This window comes from Pelophylax lessonae (assembly GCF_965119305.1).
Source record: "Pelophylax lessonae genome assembly, chromosome: 10".
NCBI lineage: Eukaryota > Metazoa > Chordata > Amphibia > Anura > Ranidae > Pelophylax > Pelophylax lessonae.
In genome coordinates, this window is record NC_138777.1 from 217,969,391 (window position 1) to 217,991,365 (window position 21,975).

At 46.3% G+C, this 21,975-nt stretch overlaps 1 protein-coding gene across 1 annotated transcript in view; it reads left to right on the forward strand.

The window, feature by feature from the left end:
* The window catches only part of VPS35 (VPS35 retromer complex component), a gene marked incomplete at its 5' end in the record, with an annotated part of 180,023 nt that overhangs the window by 146,634 nt on the left and 11,414 nt on the right, over positions 1–21,975 (forward strand). Inside the window, 2 exons of the mRNA XM_082271055.1 lie at positions 7,591–7,770; positions 12,044–12,283. Of these exons, the coding sequence (XP_082127181.1) occupies positions 7,591–7,770; positions 12,044–12,283 (420 nt within the window). The remainder of the gene's footprint in view (positions 1–7,590; positions 7,771–12,043; positions 12,284–21,975) is intronic.

Below are 21,975 nucleotides of genomic sequence, written 5' to 3' on the forward strand. Positions count from 1 at the left end.
GCTAAAGATTAAAAATCTACAACTCATGACAAATTAGTGTGACAGTCAGTGGAATGAATGCTCCTTACTCTTGTCGTCATTGGGAAGAATTCTCCCCCTTACAGATAGCTAAAAGGAACAATGATGTCATTGGAAACTTATCAGAGAGGCAGAAATTGCCCATTGCTCAAGGAATCCCTAGCAACCGCAGGAGGAACCCTGGTTGAGAAACCCAGGCTTAAAGACTAAGCCTTTTACCGGCCCCTTTCACACTTGTGTGACCTAAAAGTCGTGCGATTTTGACTGTACTTGAAGCAATGCCTGTGTAATCTTGATATCTATGGACCTCAAAACGCATCAAAGTTGGAGCAAAGTAGTGCAGGGACTACTTTGAAGTCGTTGTGACTTGAAGTAGCACAGATATGAACGGTACTCATTGGAAATCATGGAGTACGACTTGTCATGTGACTTTGCAGTCCAAGTTGCAGGACGAGCCGCACAAGTGTAAATGGGGCCTCTTGACACTTGTGGCTTACAAGGTAAAATCAGTATTTTTTGCTAGAAAATGACTTGGAACCCCCAAACATTTTATATATTTTTTTTAGCAGAGACCCTGGAGATTAAAATGGCGTCCTTTGCAATATTTTACGTCACACTGCATTTGCGCAGTGGTACACTTTAACCACTTGCCGACTGCTCACAGTATATTTACTGCGGCAGTCTGCCTCTCACAGGCAGAGTGACGTAGATCTACGTCGCTAGCCTGTGAGGGTTTAGGGAGCGAGCGCGCGCCCCCGCTCCCGCATGGTCACGGACCCCCCCACGCGCTCGCTCCCTAAACCCTCACAGGCTAGCGACGTAGATCTACGTCACTCTGCCTGTGAGGGGCAGACTGCCGCATTCACTCTGCGATCGTCGGTGCAGAGGGAGAAAGGCAGGTGACTGATGTAAACAAGCCGCCTGTCATTCTCCCCGGTGTAAGAATGGTGATCATATGGTTCTACTATGTAGGACCATTGATCACTGTTTCTACAGCTCAAGCCACAGCCAATCACAGTTAGAATCACGCCCCTAGGGACACACACAGCCCCTCCCTCTCAAATAAAGTTAACCCCTTCACTACCAGTGTCATTTTGCAGTAACAGTGCATATGTATAGCACTGATTACTGCAGTAATGTCACTGGTCCCCCCAAAAGTGTCAAAAATGTCAGTCAAGGGTCCGATCTGTCCGCCGCAATGTCGCAGTACTGCAAAAACAATCGCAGATCGCCACCATTACACGTTAAAAAAAAAAAAAAACAACAACAAAAATGACAATAATCTTTCCCTTTGTTAGTAAACGCGATAACTTTTGCGCAAACCAATCAAAATACGCTTTTTGCAATTTTTTTTTTTTTTACCAAACATATGTAGCATAAAACAAATTGACCGAAAATGTTAAAAAATTTAGATTTTTTTAATTTTTTTGGGGAATTTCATATTAAAAAATGTGAAAAATATTGTTATTTTTGCAAAATTGTCGCTCTTTTTTTGTTTATAGCGCATGATCAAAAAATCGCATAGGTGATCAAATACCACCAAAAGAAAGCTCTGTTTGTGGGAAAAAAAGGATGTCAAATTCATTTAGGTACAGCGTCGCACGACCGCGCAATTGTCCGTTAAAGTCACGCAGTGCCGAATCGCAAAATAGGCCCTGGTCAGGAAGGGGGTAAAGTCTTCCGGGGCTTAAGTGGTTAATGACTTTAAAAAATAAACAGTAAAGTTAGCACAATTTTTTTGTATAATGTGAAAGACGATGTTACGCCGAGAATCGTGATCTTTATTGTAAGCAAAAAAATCATGATTTTCTTTTTATCCAGAATCGTGCAGCTCTAGTTTCCAGTGACACCAACCGTGTGTAGCTCGCATTGTAAATTCTTTTTTTCTTTTGGCGGGCTTTGTATAAATATTTTTGTATATATACTTTTTTTTTTTTTCTTTACCGTGGCACTGTGTTTAGCTAATCCTTCATCCTGTAATAGGTTTTATTCACGTGGGCGTACTGTTCCAAACACCCACAAAAAGTCTTGTTTACCCGCACAGAAGACACAAGTGTTCCCTGCAAAACTGTTAAAATCAATGACCGGTGGATGCAGGCTCATCCCTAAATGTACATCGGTGGAGGAGTGATGGCCCGGATCAGAATGCAGGCAGACTTTGTTCTGATCCGGGCATCAAACCTACAGAGATGTACACACAGGATGTGCTTGCACAGAACACCTGTGCCTCCCTGTGCGGTTAAACACAGCCCCCCTGCATAGGTGTACAGGAACAGGATGACCGTGTGAATGAAGCCTTAAAGCCTGAGTCCATGTTTCTTTTAACCTTAAAGTAAGATTAAAGTCTCGTAAAAAAAACAAACAAACCTGTTCTACTTACCTGCTCTGTGCTGTTGTTTTGCACAGAGCAGCGCAGATCCTCCTCTTGGGTCCCTCACTAGCACTCCTGGTACCTCCATCTTGCCGCGTGCCCCCCAGAGCAAGTGGCTTGCAATGGGGGGGGGGCACCTGAGCATGGTCACTCCCGAGCGATCAATTCTCACACAGAGCCACGGCTAGGCCCGGCCCCACTCTCGCTCCTGATTAGCTCAGTGGGATTGACCGCAGTGGGAGCCAATTTGCTTAGCCAATGATGAGGCAGAGTCCCCGGAGAGCCGAGAGACTCGTGCACATGCCTGAATCAAGATGGGACTCTGGTTAGTATTAGGGGGGCTGCTGCACAGAAAAGGTTTTTTTACCTTCATGTATAGTATGTGTGCAAGTAAAAACCTTGAGCCTTTGGAACCACTTTAAAGCGGTTGTATCCCCTGTGTAAAAAAAAAAAAAAAAAAAACCCTGCAGGACAATGGCATAATGTGCTAGTATGCATTGCATACCAGCACATTATGAAAAACTTACCTTGGAACGAAGCCTCCACACGGTCGCCCGGACACCGCTGAGGGAGCAGACATGTTCCTTCAGCGTCCCTTTCTGGGTTCGGCGGCTGCGGCGCTGTGAGTGGCCAGAGCTGCGATAACCTCACTCCCGCACGCATGCAAGATACGCCGGACCTTCAGAACGCATGCGCCACTGGTGTCAGCGGGTGCATGCAGGGTGAATATCTCCTAAACCGTGCAGGTTTAGGATATATTTTTACCTACAGGAATTCTAGTCATCTTGATGTCTCCGCACTAGCCTCGCCGGGCTTGGTACGCCGCTCTGGTGCGGCTAGTCACCGACGTTCTTGGAAGCTTCCTCTCTGGAAGGATTTGCTGTCCCAAGGACCGATCTTCATCCTGTTTTACAGTCGCTGGCTTTGGCTGTTGAGCGCGAAGTGCTGAAGGATAGAGGTTTATCTGAGTCGGTGATTCCTACCTTGGTTAAAAAAACGAGTTAAAAACTAGGAAGATCTACCATTGTACATGGAAAACGTACATTGGCTGGTGTGAGTGTCTTGACCTTCCTTCAACGGGGTTGAACAGAAATTGGTCTTGAGTACCATCAAGGGCCAGGTGTCGGCTATGGCGGTCTTCTTCCAACAACCTTTGGCCACACACTTCCTGGTGCATACCTTTCTTCAGGGTGTCTGAAATTTGGTTCCGTCAGTGCGGTCTCAGTTGCCACCTTGGGACCTCAATTTGGTGCTTTCGGCCCTTCAGGAGCCACACTTTGAGCAGCTGTGTCCCAGGCCTTAAGCATCCGAAGGAAATTGCCTTGGATGTGAACTGGGCTATTAGGGTGTACCTGGCAGCTATGGAGTCTTTCAGGAAGTCAGACTCTCAATTTGTGCTCACAGATGGGCCTCGGAAAAGGTTGTCCGCTTCCTCTGCCACCATTTCCAGATGGATCAGACAGTGATTCAGGCCTATTCCATCAAGGGTCGGGTTCCTTCTTTCCCTGTTAAGGTGCACTCTACTAGGGCGCTTTGTGCCTCTTGGGCCTTCCGTCATCAGGCGTCAGTGAAGCAGGTTTACAAGGCGGCTACCTGGTCGTTGGTGCACACTTTCACAAAGTTCTATAAAGTGTATGTGTTGTCATCTGCGGATGCTTCCTTTGGTCGCAAGGTTTTGCAGGCTGCTGTTGAGAGGACCTGATCCTCTTTGAGGGTGTATTGTTTTTTTTTTTTTCAGGTGGGCTCCAATTGTTTTGGTTGAGCTCTTGTTGCCTGGATGGCTACTGTTAATCCTTGCTAATTTTTTGCTGTTCCCACCCTCATGTTTAACACTGCTTTGGGACGTCCCATTGATTAAGATGATCAGGAGCTGTGTCTGTCAATGAACGAAAGGGAAAATGGGATTTTTGGCTTACCGTAAAATCCATTTCTCTGCTGTTCGTTGACAGACACAGCACTCACCCCTCCGTGGAGTTGTATTCTTCTGACAATACTTGTAACCAAACTAGCAGAGAGAGGGAATATATCCCCTGGGACTGCCCGTAGGAGTAGCCAGAATTTTTTTCTGCCTAGTGTCCTACTCCTGTAGGGTGCAGTATAACCCAATGGTTAAGAATATCAGGAGCTGTGTCCGTCAATGGAACATAAGAGAAAAGGATCTTACAGTAAGTCAAAAATTCCATTATTTTTATATATTTAAGTCGTGATCTCTATTTACCATGGCAACCAAGAATCGCCACTTTTTTGTTCTAAAGAGATAACGAATAACCTCAGGACTTCAAGTGTTCCTCATGTAATTTTTTTTTTTTCTCTTAGCTCTTGTCTAAGTAATTGCCTTTTGATTTGCTGCACTTTGTCCTGTTTCATTACTAAATTCTTCTGCGGTCTGTAAAAATTGGAAAAAGTTGTGATGTTATAGTAACAGTGGGGAAAAAATGTGAAAATGGACAGACTGGTGGAGCAGAAAGTGAAAGTGAAAAACTCCAAAGTAATGATTTTATCTTCAAAGTAGAAACAAACTCTCTAATCTAAAAATGAATATTTTTGTGGTCCGTTCCTCCAATATTTGCATTGATATTTAAACAAAAATTCTTTTGTAAATCTAAAAAGTTTTACTCCTTGAAAACTTACCTCCGTGTACCTCCTCAAATTTCTGTTTATATGCACCTGCACTCCATTGGAAGGTGGAGAATTGCATATCGCATGACAGCGGCAGTAGAACCGACATTTCACTCCATGCATAGCGCCATAAGTCCTTGCAATGACCACGGGAAGCAGCAACTAATGCCTCGTACACACGCAACGATAGTTGGCCGTGAATTTTCAGCCAACGTCCGATCGGCCGATTGTCGGCTTGTTAGTATGATGCTTCCGACAACCGACTGCGACTTTTCGGCCGAACAAAATCTGGTGTGCATGCTAAAAATTTTTTGTTGGCCATCAACAGAACGGCCGATTTTCCGTCAGTCAGTACAGATTTCGGCAGACAAAAATCAGCTGAGCAAGACTGGGCATGCTCAGAGAAGAAAAACACACGGAAAGTAAACCAGAACATGACATCACTTCTGAAGTTGGTTGTTGTTGGCCGAGAAAATTTGTGTGCAGTCTAGAGCACATTTCAACCAACACAACAACACTGGACAAAAGACGGACGGATGATCGGTCGGCCAACAATCGTTGCGTGTGTACGAGGCATAAGACAGGAGGCGCTGTCAATCAACTTTAATAGGGGGACATGAGTGAGAGGCGACTGGTTTTTACTGCATCCCACTGCCCACATCAAGGCTATACTTGCCAGTAAGGTGTGCATAGACATGCAGGATTGTAGTATTCAGCCTGTAGGGTCACACACGCCTCTCCCCCCCCCCCCCCCCCCCCCCATCAGTCCTGCTAACAGACTGTTGTCACCCAGGGACAGGAATAGGCTTTCGGAAAGCAATAAAGCTGACAATGAATGGATGGAAATTCGGCTGGTTCAGCAGGGACCGGCCAAATTTTGATCTATACTTGGCTGTTTCTGCTGGTGTAGATTGGGGAATGTTGGAAAGCCGCTGATCCGTATATTCTTACAGCTGAGAGTCCTCGCTGTCAGAATACAACTCAGTGGGGAGGATGCATCTATAGGCTTTTTGCTCAGCCCAAAAGAGGGGAGGGGAAGAGAGGCGCCAGGAACCCAAATGGTGTAGTATGTCAATTTATTATGAATAAAAACATATGTGAATGCACTCACATGCTGCAGGAATACAGACATGTCAAAATGGCTGGCGGTCTGGCACCCTGTGGTGGGTGGCTGGCGGTCTGGCACCCTGTGGTGGGTGGCTGGCGGTCTGGCACCCTGTGGTGGGTGGCTGGCGGTCTGGCACCCTGTGGTGGGTGGCTGGCGGTCTGGCATCCTGTGGTGGGTGGCTGGCTGTCACCCTGTGGTGGGTGGCTGGCGGTCTGGCACCCTGTGGTGGGTGGCTGGCACAGGGGCTGTGACTGGCAGGTACAGGGCCTGTGGGTGGCTGGCTGGTACAGTGCCTGTGGTTGGCAGGTACAGTGCATGTGGCTGACTGGCTGGCTGATACAGGGCCTGTGGGTGAGTGGCTGGGTGGTACAGGGCCTGTGGGTGGGTGGCTGGCTGGCTGGTACAGGACCTGTGGATGTGGGTGGCTGTCTGGCATCGGGCTGCTGTGGGTGGGTGTATGGCTGTGATACACTCCCGTGAGACTAGTCCCAACTCCAGACGAGGCTGTCCAAGGCGAGGGAGGCGGCCTAAGAAGGCAGAATGACGTCACAAAAATATCTGCAATATCGGCCAGTTCCGGGGCCGATACCAATATATATCAGGGAAAGTGCATATTGGCCTTGCCGATAATCAGTCTATCCCTACCTTTAACATTACCTGTCTTACTTATCAATATATTAACCACCTTCTGTACATCTGGGGAACTCTTCTCCGGGTGGAAATTTCTAGTGTTTTTCCTCATATGCTTTGGTTATTTGGCAAGTGCTGTACTTGTGACATGGTTTATACTGAGTGGTTTCTTCCCCAATTGTCTTTTTCTTGGTTCTACACCAACACTGGCAGTATTGGTGTAGAAACTCTGTTATGAAAAAAATAGTTAAAAAAGTAGTCCAACGTTAAAGTGTTACTAAACCCAGGGCTATGCGGTCACTATATCTGCTCTCCCACAGTACACAGAACGTGGAAATGCAATTATTTTAGTAAATATAAACTGCTAAATACCTTTTCTCACCAGCAGTATATAGCAGTCTTGTGACTTCTATCAGTTCCTGGTTAAAGCTTGTAGGAGTTTTAATTCTGCTCTGACTGTCCTATGAGGTTGCAGTACCCCTTACCCTCAGTCTGGAAAGTGCTGATTGGCCCTTAGCTGATCACATCCAGCCTCCAAAAAAAAAAAAACTCCCTAAACTTCATGTAAAATATCATTTCAAAAGGGGATTTTGCCATTTTTAACATTTCCAGCTTTTATTCAAGTAATGCCTGGTAATAATGCCCATATAAAAGATGAAGATTTAAAAATATCAAAATCCCCTTTCAGATTGCTATTAATATGTTAAAACTGATACAAGATTTTAGCGATTGCATTTACATCTACTTTAGTGGCTGACAGCCGTCTCTTTACTTTAAACACAAACAGTTGTGCTCTTTATGCTTTGGCTCATTATCAGTTTCCTTTCATTGTGTCCCTGAACAGGATGACAAGTGGGATAAAAAGTGTCAGAAGATCTTCTCGTTTGCGCATCAGACCATCAGCGCCTTAATTAAAGCTGAATTGGCTGAGCTGCCCCTCCGACTCTTCCTCCAAGGGGCCCTGGCAGCTGGGGAAATTGGATTCGAGAACCACGAGACGGTAGCCTACGAATTCATGTCTCAGGTAATGACCCTCGTCGTCTTTCAATTTTTTTTTTCTGGCTGTCACTTTGGCTGATCTGACCTCGTTGTCTGACTTCTCAGTTATAGATTTGTGACTTTGGAAATTGCTGTTCCCTGAAGATTTGTTCTCATTGTTCATTTTTTAAAAGCTAAACTCCTAAATAGTTTTAAATCTCACCATTTGCTTTTGAGGCCCTTGTCATGCCTAGTAAAAACAGCCATGTTTTTTATTTTTTTTAGATTTAAAGTAGACGTTAAGTCAAATGCTAGGTATACTACTAAACCTTTTGATCTCTTTTTTTTTTTTTTTAAATAAAAATAACAAATATGCCTATATTTACCTGCTCTGTGCAATCCTTTTGCACAGAGCAGCACAGATCCTCTTCATCCGGCGCCTTAATGGAAAGCCGCTTTCCCATGTGGGCTCACTCCTGAGTCCTGCTTCTGTGTCCATTGACACAGACAGTGGGACTCGGCCCTGCCCCCGCTCCCATTTCACAGAATTTGATTGACCGCAGCAAGAGCCAATTACTCCTGCTCCTATCAATCTGTCCAATGAGGAGAGAGACAGCGGCTAGAGCCATTGCGCTCGTGCACATCACTGAATCTGATCAGGCTCCAATATGAAAAAGGGGGGGGGGGGAGCTGCAGCACAGAAGGTTAGAATGCATTAAGGGGAAAAACCTTGAGGCTTTAAAATCACTCTAAACCTGCTCCCACCCCCATTCTAGATCTATTATGACTACCATATGAAGAAAATATGTATATACTTACCTTTTCTGAGGGTGCTCTCCGGTCTGGTCTCATGATCACCCCCAGCGGCAGCTTCTGTGTAGAAGAGAGATTGCCGACAACCACTGCAATGCCTATGCTGTGACATCACCCATAGGCTTACTATAGGGCATCCGCTGACAGCTGCCCCTCCTCTACACTGAAGCCAGTGCGGGGAGCCGATCATGTTACCAGACTGGAGTACCCTAAGAATAAATAGTTACACAACTTTCCTTTACAGGGTAGTTAGAATAGGCTTAGAATGGGGTGGGAGCAGGTTTAAGTATAGCTAATATTTGGCTTTACTTCCAATTAATGGCTTGTTGACAGGGGCTGTCGGGGGCTGCTAAGAGCAGACGATGAGCCACAGTTTTGCCACCCACCTAAACCTTGGGCATACAGCTGCTCAGAGCCGTACGCATGCTGTGGCTGCAAATCTTTGCTTAATGGCTGCAGGAATCATGAAATGGCCTGTTGCTTTTGGCAGGTGGTAATGCTGCGAAATGCAACCATTTTAAGTGAATAGGGTCACGCTTCAACAGCCTTGCAATCCGCATGCGATACATGTGGTTGCGGCATGGTGAGTTGGTATTTTGAGGGTTAAAGGATAAGTTTACCTTTTTTAAGAAAAAATAATAAATGCACATATTTTTACAGGAAAAAAAAATGTGCATTTATTTTTTTCCTGCAGGAGCCTGGAAAGTAGTGCACTCGCGATCGGTGGATCAGGGGTGAAATGTCAGGCTTCTGCAGACAAGCCCTGCAGCTTTCAGTCTGTAGTTCCATAGGGGCTGTCAAAGCTTAAGGACTTGTGAATGAACTACGAGAGCGCTCATCGGTGACCTTGCAGTTCATTTAGAACTTCAAGTCGTCAGCCGTGGTGGCTGAAGGTCGTTGTAGTTCCTTCGTTCACCAGAAACTGAATGAATAATGCGGCAGGGTGGGCGGAGCCCCACGCGGCCACTCTGTTTTTAAATTGTGACAGCAGATGTTCCAAAAGCTCTACTTGGCCTTTAACCGGTTGCCGACCGCCGCACGACTATATACTGCGGCGGTCAGCCCCGGCCAGGCAGAGTGACGTATCGGTACGTCACTCGCCTGTCACTGACTTGCGAGCCTATAGCGAGCGGGCGCGCGCCCGCCGAGGCGCGCGCCCGCCGCGGCTCGTTCACAGGCAAGTCAGTGCGTGTGACCGGCGGACTCGATGTCCGCCGGCCACACTACGATCGCTCCTGTGAAGGGAGAAAGACAGAGCAGCTTGTGTAAACAAGCTGCCTGTCAGTTCTCCCTGTGTAAAAGTAAAGATCTGACCGTTCTACTATGTAGAACGGTTGATCTTTGCTTTTACACCAATAGCAATGTCCCTACACAGTAGAAAGCACGCCCCTAGGACACACTTAACCCCTCCCTTCCCAATAAAGTTAACCCCTTCCCTGCCAGTGTCATTTTTGCAGTAACAGTGCATATGTATAGCACTGATTACTGCAGTAATGTCACTGGTAACCCCAAAAGTGTCAAAAATGTCAGTCAAGGGTCCGATCTGTCCGCCGCAATGTCGCAGTACCGAAAAAAAAATCGCAGATCGCCGCCATTACGCGTTAAAAAAAAAAACACCAAAAATGACAAAAATCTTTCTCTTTGTTAGTAAACGCGATAACTTTTGCGCAAACCAATCAAAATACGCTTTTTGCGATTTTTTTTACCAAACATAGGTAGCATAAAACAAATTGGCCGAAAAATGTTAAAAAATTTTGATTTTTACTTTTTTTTTTGGGGAATTTCATATAAAAAAATGTGAAAAATATTGTTATTTTTGCAAAATTTACGCTCTTTTTTTGTTTATAGCGCGTGATCAAAAAATCGCACAGGTGATCAAATACCACCAAAAGAAAGCTCTGTTTGTGGGAAAAAAAGGACGTCAAATTCGTTTAGGTACAGCGTCGCACGACCGCGCAATTGTCCGTTAAAGTCACGCAGTAAAAAATCGCAAAAAAACCCCTGGTCCTTTAGCAGCCAAATCCTCCGGGGCTTAAGTGGTTAAAGCAGGCAGTGAGAAGACAACATATCATCTCCTCACTACTTGTCAAACATGTGTGTGAGCAAGCCCTAATGGTTTAATGTCATAAATGTTATTGGTAGATATGGAAAAAAACGATATGTCTGGGCACCGTAAAAACAGATGAAGGAAATGCCAACTTCACTAACTTTTACTGTTCAGTGCCTCGGTATGAAAAAACAAAATACAATTTCCATCTTGGAATTGGAATTGGTGCATTCAGAGGGCATGAATGTGGGTGGGTTTGTGGTGGTTTGATTTTCCTGGCCTGTCCATGGTGATCGGAACATACCTCGCCTGTTGCTCAAATTTTGGCTCTTTTAGTTTGTGAGTTAGACTTAAAATCTGAGATCAGGAAAGATAAGCGGTAGAGAGGAAATTGTCAACAGATGTGGAGCCAAGCAAGAGAACAGTCTACTAAACACCCTATCGGTGTGGATTGCTGTACCAAATATGGTAATACAAAAATAAAATTGTGGGAAAGGTCCCAACAGAAAAAGAAGGTACTCTAGGCAATCTTCATAGTTTGACTTATTACAGAATTTGCTTTATTGGGACATACAAAATCATATCAAAAGTACAATACTAATAAATTGCCATCACCCAGCACAAAGTACATAAAAATGACAATGATTTCCTACATTAAAGGTCTTTTAATGTATGACAACATTGTCATTTTTATGTACTGTTGGGTGGTGGCAATTTATTAGTATTGTACTTTTGATATTACAAAAATTGCTTTATTGGGACATAAAATCATAAGTTGAACTATGGAGATTGCCTAGAGTACCTTCTTTTTCTGTTAAAATCTGAGATGCCTGGGTTCTTCAGCCAGCAGCACAATCCTTACCTGAGCCCCCTTCGATCCATTGATGTTCACGATAGCCTTGGTAGAGCCAAGATAGACTCTTCCTCCTCGTTGGCTAAGACCAATGAGGGGGGGGGGGCTCGACCCTGTGTCTTATGGATGCATAGGGCAGTGGCTCGGGAGCAAGCACGCAGCAATGCCCTCAGGGCAAGCGGCTTTCTTTGGGGGCACTGGTCCAGGGGGATAAGCCAGGAGCACCTGTGAGGGACCCCAGAAGAGGAGGATCTGGGCTGCTCTGTGAGAAATAACTGCACAGAGCAGTTAATTATAACATTTATTTAAATTATTATTATTATTATACAGCATTTATATAGCGCCAACAGTTTGTGCAGCGCTTTACAATGCGAGGGAAGACAATACAATTACAATATTCAAAACGGGAGGAACTAGATTAAGCATTAATGCAAAGGTTTTGGTTGTAGTTATCGTTAAACATTTTTGCTTTAAAGATTTTTTTTTTTTTTTTAAGTTCCATAGTTCTCGTTCTTCATAAAACAAGTCACTTGCCAAAACTGTGTATTTTTATATGAACCAAGGAAGCATGTATGCTTATTATTTGGATGGCTTTGTTTTGGGCAGGCCTTTTCACTGTATGAGGACGAGATCAGCGACTCCAAGGCCCAGCTGGCAGCCATTATCCTCATCATCGGAACCTTTGAGAAGATGAAATGTTTCAGCGAGGAGAACCACGAACCACTGAGAACGCAATGCGCCCTCGCCGCCTCCAAGCTTTTGAAGAAGCCCGATCAGTGCAGAGCTGTAAGCACATCGGCCCACCTCTTCTGGTCCGCGCGCAACACAGACAAGAATGGCGAGGAGGTGAGAAGACCTAAATATACAAATTGTGTAGCGCTAATGCATATACAATTGGCGTATGAAACCAAAAAAATATAAATGATGACACTCAAATGTTGTAAATACCACTCAATAAAAAGGAGTGAAACATTTCCCATGAATAACATATGAAAAAGTTCTATAATAAAATATTCCAAAGAAAAAGTGAAAAAAAATTGTGCTCAAAAAGAATTAAAGAAGATAGCAAAATAGTCCCAATAGAATCCAATAAACGATCCTTTTATCACCTGTGAGTAATTTATACAGTGAGCTGCTTACCAGACCCTTAAGGTCTTCAGGCATTTAGGCAATCACAGACAGGCAGATATCATAGGCAAAAGATTCATCATGTATAAGGCACCAGGCTCCAATGATGGTAAGATGGGGAGTTATTCTGAGAATATAGCCCATATGTGGGCCAAGGAGAAAAGCAAGGGGCACATAGCGTGATAAAGTTTAAAAATATGACACTGTTTTATTAAAAAGTTGCACTTACTAGATAAAAAGACATATCAGCGTGTATAAGCATATAGGCAGAGACAAGGCTGCGGCGTCCCACAGGTATAATGGAAGCTCGGACCGAATGTTGGGAGCGTGGCTGCGTCACGTCTGGAACCACCTAGGTGAGAAGACATGTTTGTAAAGGTTTTCCTTTATCCAGGTCATGGTAGACTGTAGATAGAATTAAGCCCCGTACACACGTACCGATGGTCGGCATACAAATGTTCCTCTTTTCTCCCCGGGATGTCGGTGTCTGCTGAAAAGTGCAAAGACAGCACAAGGACAGCACAAGAATTTTGTCCGCCGACTGCAGAAGTGATGTCATGTAATGGTTAACTTTCCCTGTGTTTTCTATTTTCTGAGCATGCCCAGTCTTGCAAATCTGCGGTCTGTCGGCCGAATTCTGTACTGACAGGCGAACAATCGTCCGTTCTGGTGTCGGCATACAAAAATTTTCATGTTTGCAAGAAAGACTTTTGTCCGCGGATTGTGCGCAGACATCTGTCGGAGGCACCATACTAACACGCGTACAATCGGCAGATCCTTCGTCCACCGACGTTTGTATGCCGACGATCGGTACGTGTGTACGGGCCTTAAGTAAGTTGCTTTCAACTTCTTTGAAGACATTTCACTTCTCAGCTTAGTAGTTTCCTCAGTTCTAATGTGTGTCAAGAACTTACCCCAGTGTTTATAGACATGCAGGTTATCATTTCTCCTGGAAAGAGGACCACTTAAACAACCATCTCTAAACAGGGATGGGCTTTTCACACTATACACCACCCAAATGTAATGCCATTTTAACATCTCTGCTCCAGCAATTTGACACAAATTCACACTTTACGCAATGAACCTCGATTAATTCACACCCCTCCAGATTTTTTAAGTATCATAGTGATTGCATTATTTAAATATAACCCGATGATTCACAACATTTCCGGTTATGTTCTTGAACAAACAATATTTGCCTTGATGCCTTCCATGGTTATTGAAAGAACTACCATAACTTATTCCAAGTGTTGTCCTGCAGGGCGTGCAGCCCACCTGGTCCAGTACTTCTGTTCATAGATTTTTCTCTGTGCAGTCCTGTCCACAACTGCAGAGCTTTTTCTTTTAAAAGCATCGCCACCAGGTCTTCTTTCTCCTGTGCATTTGTACCCATGGCCCTATTCATTTCTACGGGGAAAGCTGTGATGATCAGAATAGCTAGAGCAGGGGTGGGGAACCTAGGGCCCGCAAAGTCATCTGATCAGGCCCCCTGTGCTAGGGTGACCAGACGTCCCCAGACTGAGGACACTGTCCCCACTTTGCATGGCCTATCCTGGGCGGGGGCGCCCAGGGCCGGCCCTACCATTGGGATGCCTCCGGAGGGGAAGGGGAGGGCGAGCGCCTCTTGATTACAAAGAGCAGGGTTCTTCTCCTTACCCGGCACGGCCGCTGTCGTACGAAGTCACGCCTCCTACCTATGATGGACAGCACAGTGGTGACGTCTATAATAGGAGTCGGTCCAGGAGGCGTGACTTCGTATGAGAGCGCCCGTGCCGGGTAAGGAGAAGAACCCTGCTCTTTGTAATCAGGAGGCGCTCTAATTCCCAGGCACTAATCACTCTGCATTAAGGGGGCACTAATCACTAGTCAGCAGTACCAGGGCCGGCCTTTGGGGTGTGCGAGCCGTGCGGCCGCACAGGGCGCCATGGGCAACAAGGGCGCCGTGCGGCCGTCACAGCTCGCAGATCAGGCGATTCAGGCCGCACAGCGGGCGGTGAGCGGCGACCGCGGCCTGGACAGGGTTATCACAGGCCGCGGCCGCTGCTTACCCCCCGCTGTGCGGCTGTGCCTCGGTCACCCGTACTGATGCAGCAGTGAGGCGAGCTGTGTATCACACACAGCTCAGCCTCCGCTCTGATCCTGCCACGCTGACGATCTCTCCTCCCTCCCTGCACTGACGCCAGAGGAGAGATCTTCAGCTCCGCCCCTTCTCCTCGTCCTGCCCCGCCCACACTCCCGGAGATGTGTGGGCGGGAAGTTTAAAGAAAAAAAAAAAAGCTGCAGAAGGTAAGTGAGGACTCTCTCCTTTAAAAAAAAATGTAAGGGGGGGCTTTTTGTGGGGAGCTCTGTGTGAGGGGGGGTCTGTGATGTGGGGGGGGTCTGTGATGTAAGTGGAGGCTCTCTGTGGGGGGCTCCATGGGGGGGTCTGATGTAAGGGGGGTCTGTGATGTAAGGGGGGCCTCTCTGATGTGGGGGGGTCTGATGTAAGGGGGGGGCTCTCTGATGTGGGGGGGGGGGTCTGTGATGTAAGGGGGGGCTCTCTGATGTGGGGGGCTCCATGGGGGGGTCTGATGTAAGGGGGCTTTGTGTGTGGGGTCTGTGATGTAAGGGGGGGCTCTCTGATGTGGGGGGGTCTGATGTAAGGGGGGTCTGTGATGTAAGGGGAGGCTCTCTGATGTGGGGGGCTCCATGGGGGGTCTGATGTAAGGGGGTCGGGGGTCTGTGATGTAAGGGGGGGCTCTCTGATGTGGGGGGGTCTGATGTAAGGGGGTCTGTGATGTAAGGGGGGGCTCTCTGATGTGGGGGGCTCCATGGGGGGGTCTGATGTAAGGGGGCTTTGTGTGGGGGGTTTGTGACATAAGGGGGGGCTCTCTGATGTGGGGGGGTCTGATGTAAGGGGGGTCTGTGATGTAAGGGGAGGCTCTCTGATGTGGGGGGGCTCCATGGGGGGGTCTGATGTAAGGGGGGTCTGTGATGTAATGGGGGGGTCTGATGTAAGGGGGCTTTGTGTGGGGGGTCTGTGATGTAAGGGGGGCTCTCTGATGTGGGGGTCTCTGATGTGTGTGTGTGTGGGGTCTCTGATGTGAGGGGGGCTTTGTGTGGGGGTCTCTGATGTGAGGGGGTCTCTGTGTGTGTGTGTGGGGTCTCTGATGTGAGGGGGGCTTTGTGTGGAGGGGTCTCTGAAGTGAGGGGGGGCTTTGTGTGGGGGGTCTCTGATGTAAAGGGGCCTCTGTGTGGGGGTCTCTGATGTAAAGGGGCCTCTGTGTGGGGGTCTCTGATGTAAAGGGGGCTCTGTGTGGGGGGTCTCTGATGTAAGGGGGGCTAAGTTATTAGTGATCATAAAAAAGGTGCAAGAAAATGCGGGGGGGGGGGGGGGGGCCACAGGATCAGCTCGCACAGGGCGCCTGAACACCTAAGGCCGGCCCTGAGCAGTACCCACAGCAGTACCAGCCTGAGCCAGAGGTACCCACAGCAGTACCAGCCTGAGCCAGCAGTACACACAGCACAGTACCAGACTGAGCCAGCATTACCCACCAGCAGTACCAGCCAGCTGTACCCACCAGCAGTACCTGCCAGCAGTTCTTTTCAAAACTTACCACCACAAAGAGTCGACTGCGCTCCAGACTGACCGACGCAAACATGGAAAACCAGTTGCGAGTAGCAACATCGTCAATACCAGCTAACATCACACACCTCACCAAAGAGAAACAGTTGCAGCCATCACATTAGGGGTGAGTCAATTAAATGTTTGTCCAAATATAACAGGCATATTTTTAAGTTGATAATTTTGTACGGCCCCAAATGATTTTATAAATACCCAAATGGCCCTTGGCAGAAAAAAGGTTCCCCACCCCTGAGCTAGAGGCTGGCATGAGTTTGGCTCCAAATAGGAATGAATAGGGCCATGACATGCATGTGTAGAATGAAAAGGACCCAGCAGGGACACTTCTGGAAGAAAGGCAGCTCTGCTTTGGCTATGGGTGTGCGAATTTCTGTAACCAGGACAGAGGTAAGTATTGGATCTGATGGGCTGCACTTGGGTGGGGGGGACGAAAGACCCCCTACTTACCTTCTATACTTACCTGTGCCCACTCTCAATCATTCAGTGTGCCTGAGAGCAGAGGCTCTCCCGGCCCTCTTCAGCCCTCATTGGCCCCAGACACAGCAGTCATTGGTTCTCGCTTCTGTCAACCACAACCAGGGGGTGGGACCCGGGAGCGAATACGCACCAGTTCCCCCATAGCAAACAGCTTGCCAAGAGGACACCCGGCAGAGGGTAGGAGCAAAGAGCGCTGGGGGACCCGAGAAGAGGAATAACTTGTTTGATATTTAAAAAAAATTTAATAAAATACAAAGCTTTACAATGACTTAAGGTAAAAGCCGGCTGCTCTTAGGCCAGGCATTATTATTTCATTTTATTTTTTTTTGAATGATTGACCTCTTAATTTAAATGGAGTAATAATAAAGTGGATCTGTAGCAGCTGAGTAAACCATTTAAATCACATACCAAATATTAGAGTTGTTTTTGGGCACGCTTATCATGCATGTGCCATATAGCATTGCCAGGTCTCGGTTCTTTGCTGCAGTAGCTGCACATTCTCACCCCATTCTGCTGAATTGGCAGTAAAGAAGCAGCCATACACTGATGGATTTTCTCTTTCTGTAAGCATCTTCCCAATATTAGACGGACCGCATGGTTTATTTCAGCAAATACCCCATCCTACTGATGGGGAAGAGAAAAAGCTGCAGCACCTGGCTCAGCTTTTCTGACAGTGTAGTGCACTTGGATGAACCTGATTTGCTGGCTCCTGGTGCCTACCCTTTCTCTTCCAGCCTGAGCCCCGTGGTGTAGAGCAAATACAAAAAAACATAATTCAAGCTTAATACTAAGCTGGTTTCATTTAAATAGCATTTAGCCATTCATTTTGAATATGTAACTTAATTAACGCTTTTGTTATATCTGCCTGAAGCGCAGCATTAACACACAAGACCCGGACGATTGTGTATTTCATTTATCACTGTTCATTTCAAAAGGGGATTTATCCAGTAGGTTTCCTAAGCTGAAAAAAAGCTTTATTTTCTTTGTGGATAATCTCTGCACACATCCCGAGCCAAATCATGGCAGATGCATTAGAGGCAGAAAGTCAGGATTTCATGCTGAATTCTTTTAATGCTTTCTCGCCTTTTCTCGTATTTTTTCACTTTTCTTCAGCTTTGGAACTGAACATGGTACAGTATGTCTGCCAGTTTGGGGGCTTTTTACATCCTTTCATTGTTTGACCTTCCTCACCTCTCGCTGCAAACTGCACTGTAGAACAAGGCTTAAGTAAATCTAATGTTACACAAAAGGTGTAAAAATGTTCCATTTAGAGACTTTTCTGCAAAAAGTAGAAAAAAAAGTTAGGGAACAAAATTGCAGGTTTAGGCCACCTCATCGGAGAAAAAAAACTGAAAATTTACTAATTCAGCAGAGCAGGGGTGTTAATTTAATTACGGGCTGCATTAGCATTATGGTTGCCCTCAAGGGGCCGGTTGGATCTGTAAGACTATATGAATATCTACTCTTTATCCTATTAAAGAATTGCCTTTGCATTAGATTACTGGTTTTAGTAATGACTTAAAGCGGTAGTATACTCCGCCATTAAACTTTTACCTACAGGGAAGCCTATAATAAGGCTTACCTGTAGGTAAAATGAATATCTCCTAAACCTGCATGGTTTAGGAGATATTCGCCCTGCATGCAGCCGCTGACAGCAGCAGGGCATGCGCTCTGAAGGTCCGGCGGACCTTCAGAGCTCTTTGCCGGCTCCTTGCCGGAAGTAAAACTCCCGTGCGTGGGAGTGACGTCCTCGCGGCTCCGGCCACTCACAGCGCCAGAGACGCAAAGGGAACATGACAGCTCCCTCAGCGTTGTCCGCCCGACCGTGTCGGGGCTTCGTTCTAAGGTAAGTATTTCATAATGAGCTAGTATGCAATGCATACTAGAACATTATGCCTTTGTCTTGCAGGTTTTTTTTTTTACAACCACTTTAAAGTGAATGTAAGGCCCCTTTCTTAAGTCATGCGATTTTACAGCGATTTTGACGCGACTTGAAGCAATGCCTATGTCTTTGGACTTCAAAACGCATTACAATCAGCCAAAAGTAGTGCAGGGTCTACTTTGAAGTCGTTGCGAATTGAAGTCCTACAGATATGAACGGTACTCTTCTTTGAAAATCATGGAGAATGACTTGTCATGTGACTTTACAGTCCCAAAACGCAGGACAAGTCACACAAGTGTGAAAGGGGCCTAAAGGTTTGCTTTTTTTAATAAAATAACAAAACATGTTCTACTTACAAGGACCCATGATGTCTACTCCCTAATAGCAAACGTTGACATCGATTTTCAACAAATCTATGGTGGCCACCCCTTGCTTTTTGTTGTCTCCTGCAAGATTTATATAACCACTTGCCGTCTGCCCCATAGCAGATTTACTGCTACAGGGCGGCCCCATTGTGCAGAATCGTGTATATACGGGATTCTGCACTTCCGGGTAGGAGGCGTGTGCACCACTTCTGCTGTGATTTGTCACTGCAGAAGCCGATCAGCAGGTGCCGGCCAATGGATGTCCGCCGAAACACACTGATCATTGGAAAGAGACATAGGACTGAGCTCCGCCTACGTAAGCAAGGCAGGGCTCTGTTCTGATGGAAACAATGGATTTTCTTTTCCTGCAAAGCAGGGAATAATATCCACCCCTTCCCTTAGTAAAAACACCAAATACATGACACATAAACACTAGTTAGGCACACATATAGACCCCGTTCACACTGGGGTGATCAGACTTGCCGGGGCGACCTCACAGGTCGCGGCGCGCAGCTCGCACCGCGACCTCGGAGCGGCCGGCACGGACTTCATAACATTGAAGTCAATGCAGGTCGCTCCAGGTCGCCCCAAAGAAGCTCCGGACCCTTTCTCTAAGTCGGAGCGACTTGTGTCGCTCCTATTAGACCGGGTCCACAGCTTCTCTATGGCAGGCAACCTACGGCGACCTGTCAGGCGACCAGGTCGCCTGACAGGTCGCCCCAGTGTGAACGGGGTCTTACCCTTTGATTATTCCAGATGTTTAACCCCATCCCAATTAGTCATTAGTACAGTGATAGTGTCAATCGTTCCCACAAAGAGTCAAGTGTCAGATTGTCCGCCACAATATAGCAGTCCCGCTATAAGTTGCTGATGGCCGCCATTACTAGTATAAAAAATAAATAATAATTCAAGTGTATATATGCTATAGTATGTAGATGCTATAAGTTTTGCGCAACCCAATTAATATATGCTTATTGGGATTTTTTTTTTACCAAAAATATGTAGCAGAATACATATTGGCCTAAATTGATGAAGAAATTTAGATTTTTTTTTTATTGGATATGTTTTATAACAGAAAGTTAAATGTGTTTTTTGTTTTAAATTTTAAAAATTGTCGGTCTCTTGTTTATAGCACAAAAAATTTTAAGTCGCAGAGGTGATCAAATAATACACCAAAAAAAAAAAAAGCTCCAAAATTGGCCTGGTCATTAGGAGGGGGGGGGGGGGGGTAAATCTTCCTGAGCTCAAGTGGTTAATTATGACCATGCTATGGATGTTGGCCTGATGTGGCGTTTCATCTCCGCTCCTTGGGGAATTAGGGCCAGACTATCAAGGATTTGGAGGGTCCTCCAGGGCAAATTTGTTTAAAAACGACTTTGGACTTTATACTCTGGTAATGAAAGCATCTTCACTATTAACCCCTGATGAAGATTATGTTGTGCGTTCAGAGATGGTATTCTGCATACCTTGGTAGTAACGATTGGTTATTTGAGTTACTGTTGCCTTTCTATCATCTTGAACCTGTCTGCCCATTCTCTGACATCAACAAGGCATTTTCCTTCACACAACTGCCACTCACTGGACATTTTCTCTGTTTTGGACTAGGTATAGACCGATTATCAGCAAGGCCGATATATCGGTGGCCGATATGCACTTTCCGCGATATATCGGTATCTTCCCCCGGAACTGGACGATATTTTTGTGACGTCATTTTGCTTTCTTACGCCACTCCCTCGCCTTGGACAGCCTCGTCTGGAGTCAGGACTAATCTCGTGGGAGTGTATCACAGCCATACACCCACCCACAGCAGCCCGGTGCCAGCCAGCCACCCACACCCACAGGCCCTGTACCAGCCAGCCACCCACAGGCCCTGTGCCAGCCAGCCACCCGCCCACAGGCTGCCCGACAGCCAGCCACCCGCCCACAGGCTGCCCGACAGCCAGCCACCCGCCCACAGGCTGCCCGACAGCCAGCCACCCGCCCACAGGCTGCCCGACAGCCAGCCGCGCACAGGCCTTGTGCCTGCCAGCCGCGCACAGGCCTTGTGCCAGCCAGCCATCCACCACAGGGTGCCAGCAAGCCAGCCATTAAGCATTAAACAAAAAAATTAACATGTTCAGTACCAGATTGGTGTCAAAAATTGTCTTTATTTTTCAAAACTAAAAATGTACAAAATATCGGCCGATACTAATGTTGTGACCAAAATATCGGTATCGGCCCTGAAAAAAACATATCGGTCTATCCCTATTTTGGACCATACTCTGTAAACCCCAGAGATGGTTGTGTGTGGAAATCCCAGTAGATCAGCAGTTTTTGAAATATGCAGACCAGCCCGTCTTGCACCAACAACCATGCCATGTTCAAAGTCCCTTAAATTCCCATTTCTTCCCCATTCTGATGCTCAGTTTGAACTTCAGCAAGTCGCATTCACCACACCTAGATGCCTAAATGCATTGGGTTGCTGCCATGTGACTTGCTGATTAGCAATTTGTATTACCAAGCAATTGAACAGGTGTACCTAATAAAGTGGCCGGTGAGTGTATTGTTGTTACTTTTTAGGCTGCATTAAAGTGCCAGGGGGGAAATTTTTCTTCCTGTGCAATTTTGTAGGGACGGGGCTGGCTCAACTCATAGGCAAACTAATGCTTCTAAAAAAGGGGTGTTTGGGTACAGTGTTACATGACTGCACAATAACCAGTCGAAGTAGAGCAGTGATTAATAGCAAAAAATGACCTAGTAATTGGGGGGTAAAATCTTCCGGAGGTCAAGTGGTTAAGTGTTCGTTTTAAAGACAAGTCAGGACTTTCAATCAGGGGCTGCATTAATATATTCCTTTTAAAACCTATTCTTTTCATAAGCTAGCTGGTGTATTGTTTGGCCATCGAGTTTCCAGCTAAGCTCCATGCATTCTTGGAAATCCATTCATGTGTTTGGATCATAATGTTCTGTTAGTCATCATTGTATTCGGGGTCACACTGTATCTTGGAGTGATGAATTACTCAAGGATGCACGGCCTTGTACCCAGTAAAGGGAGCCATGCTCTCTACTCATCCTACCTATGCAT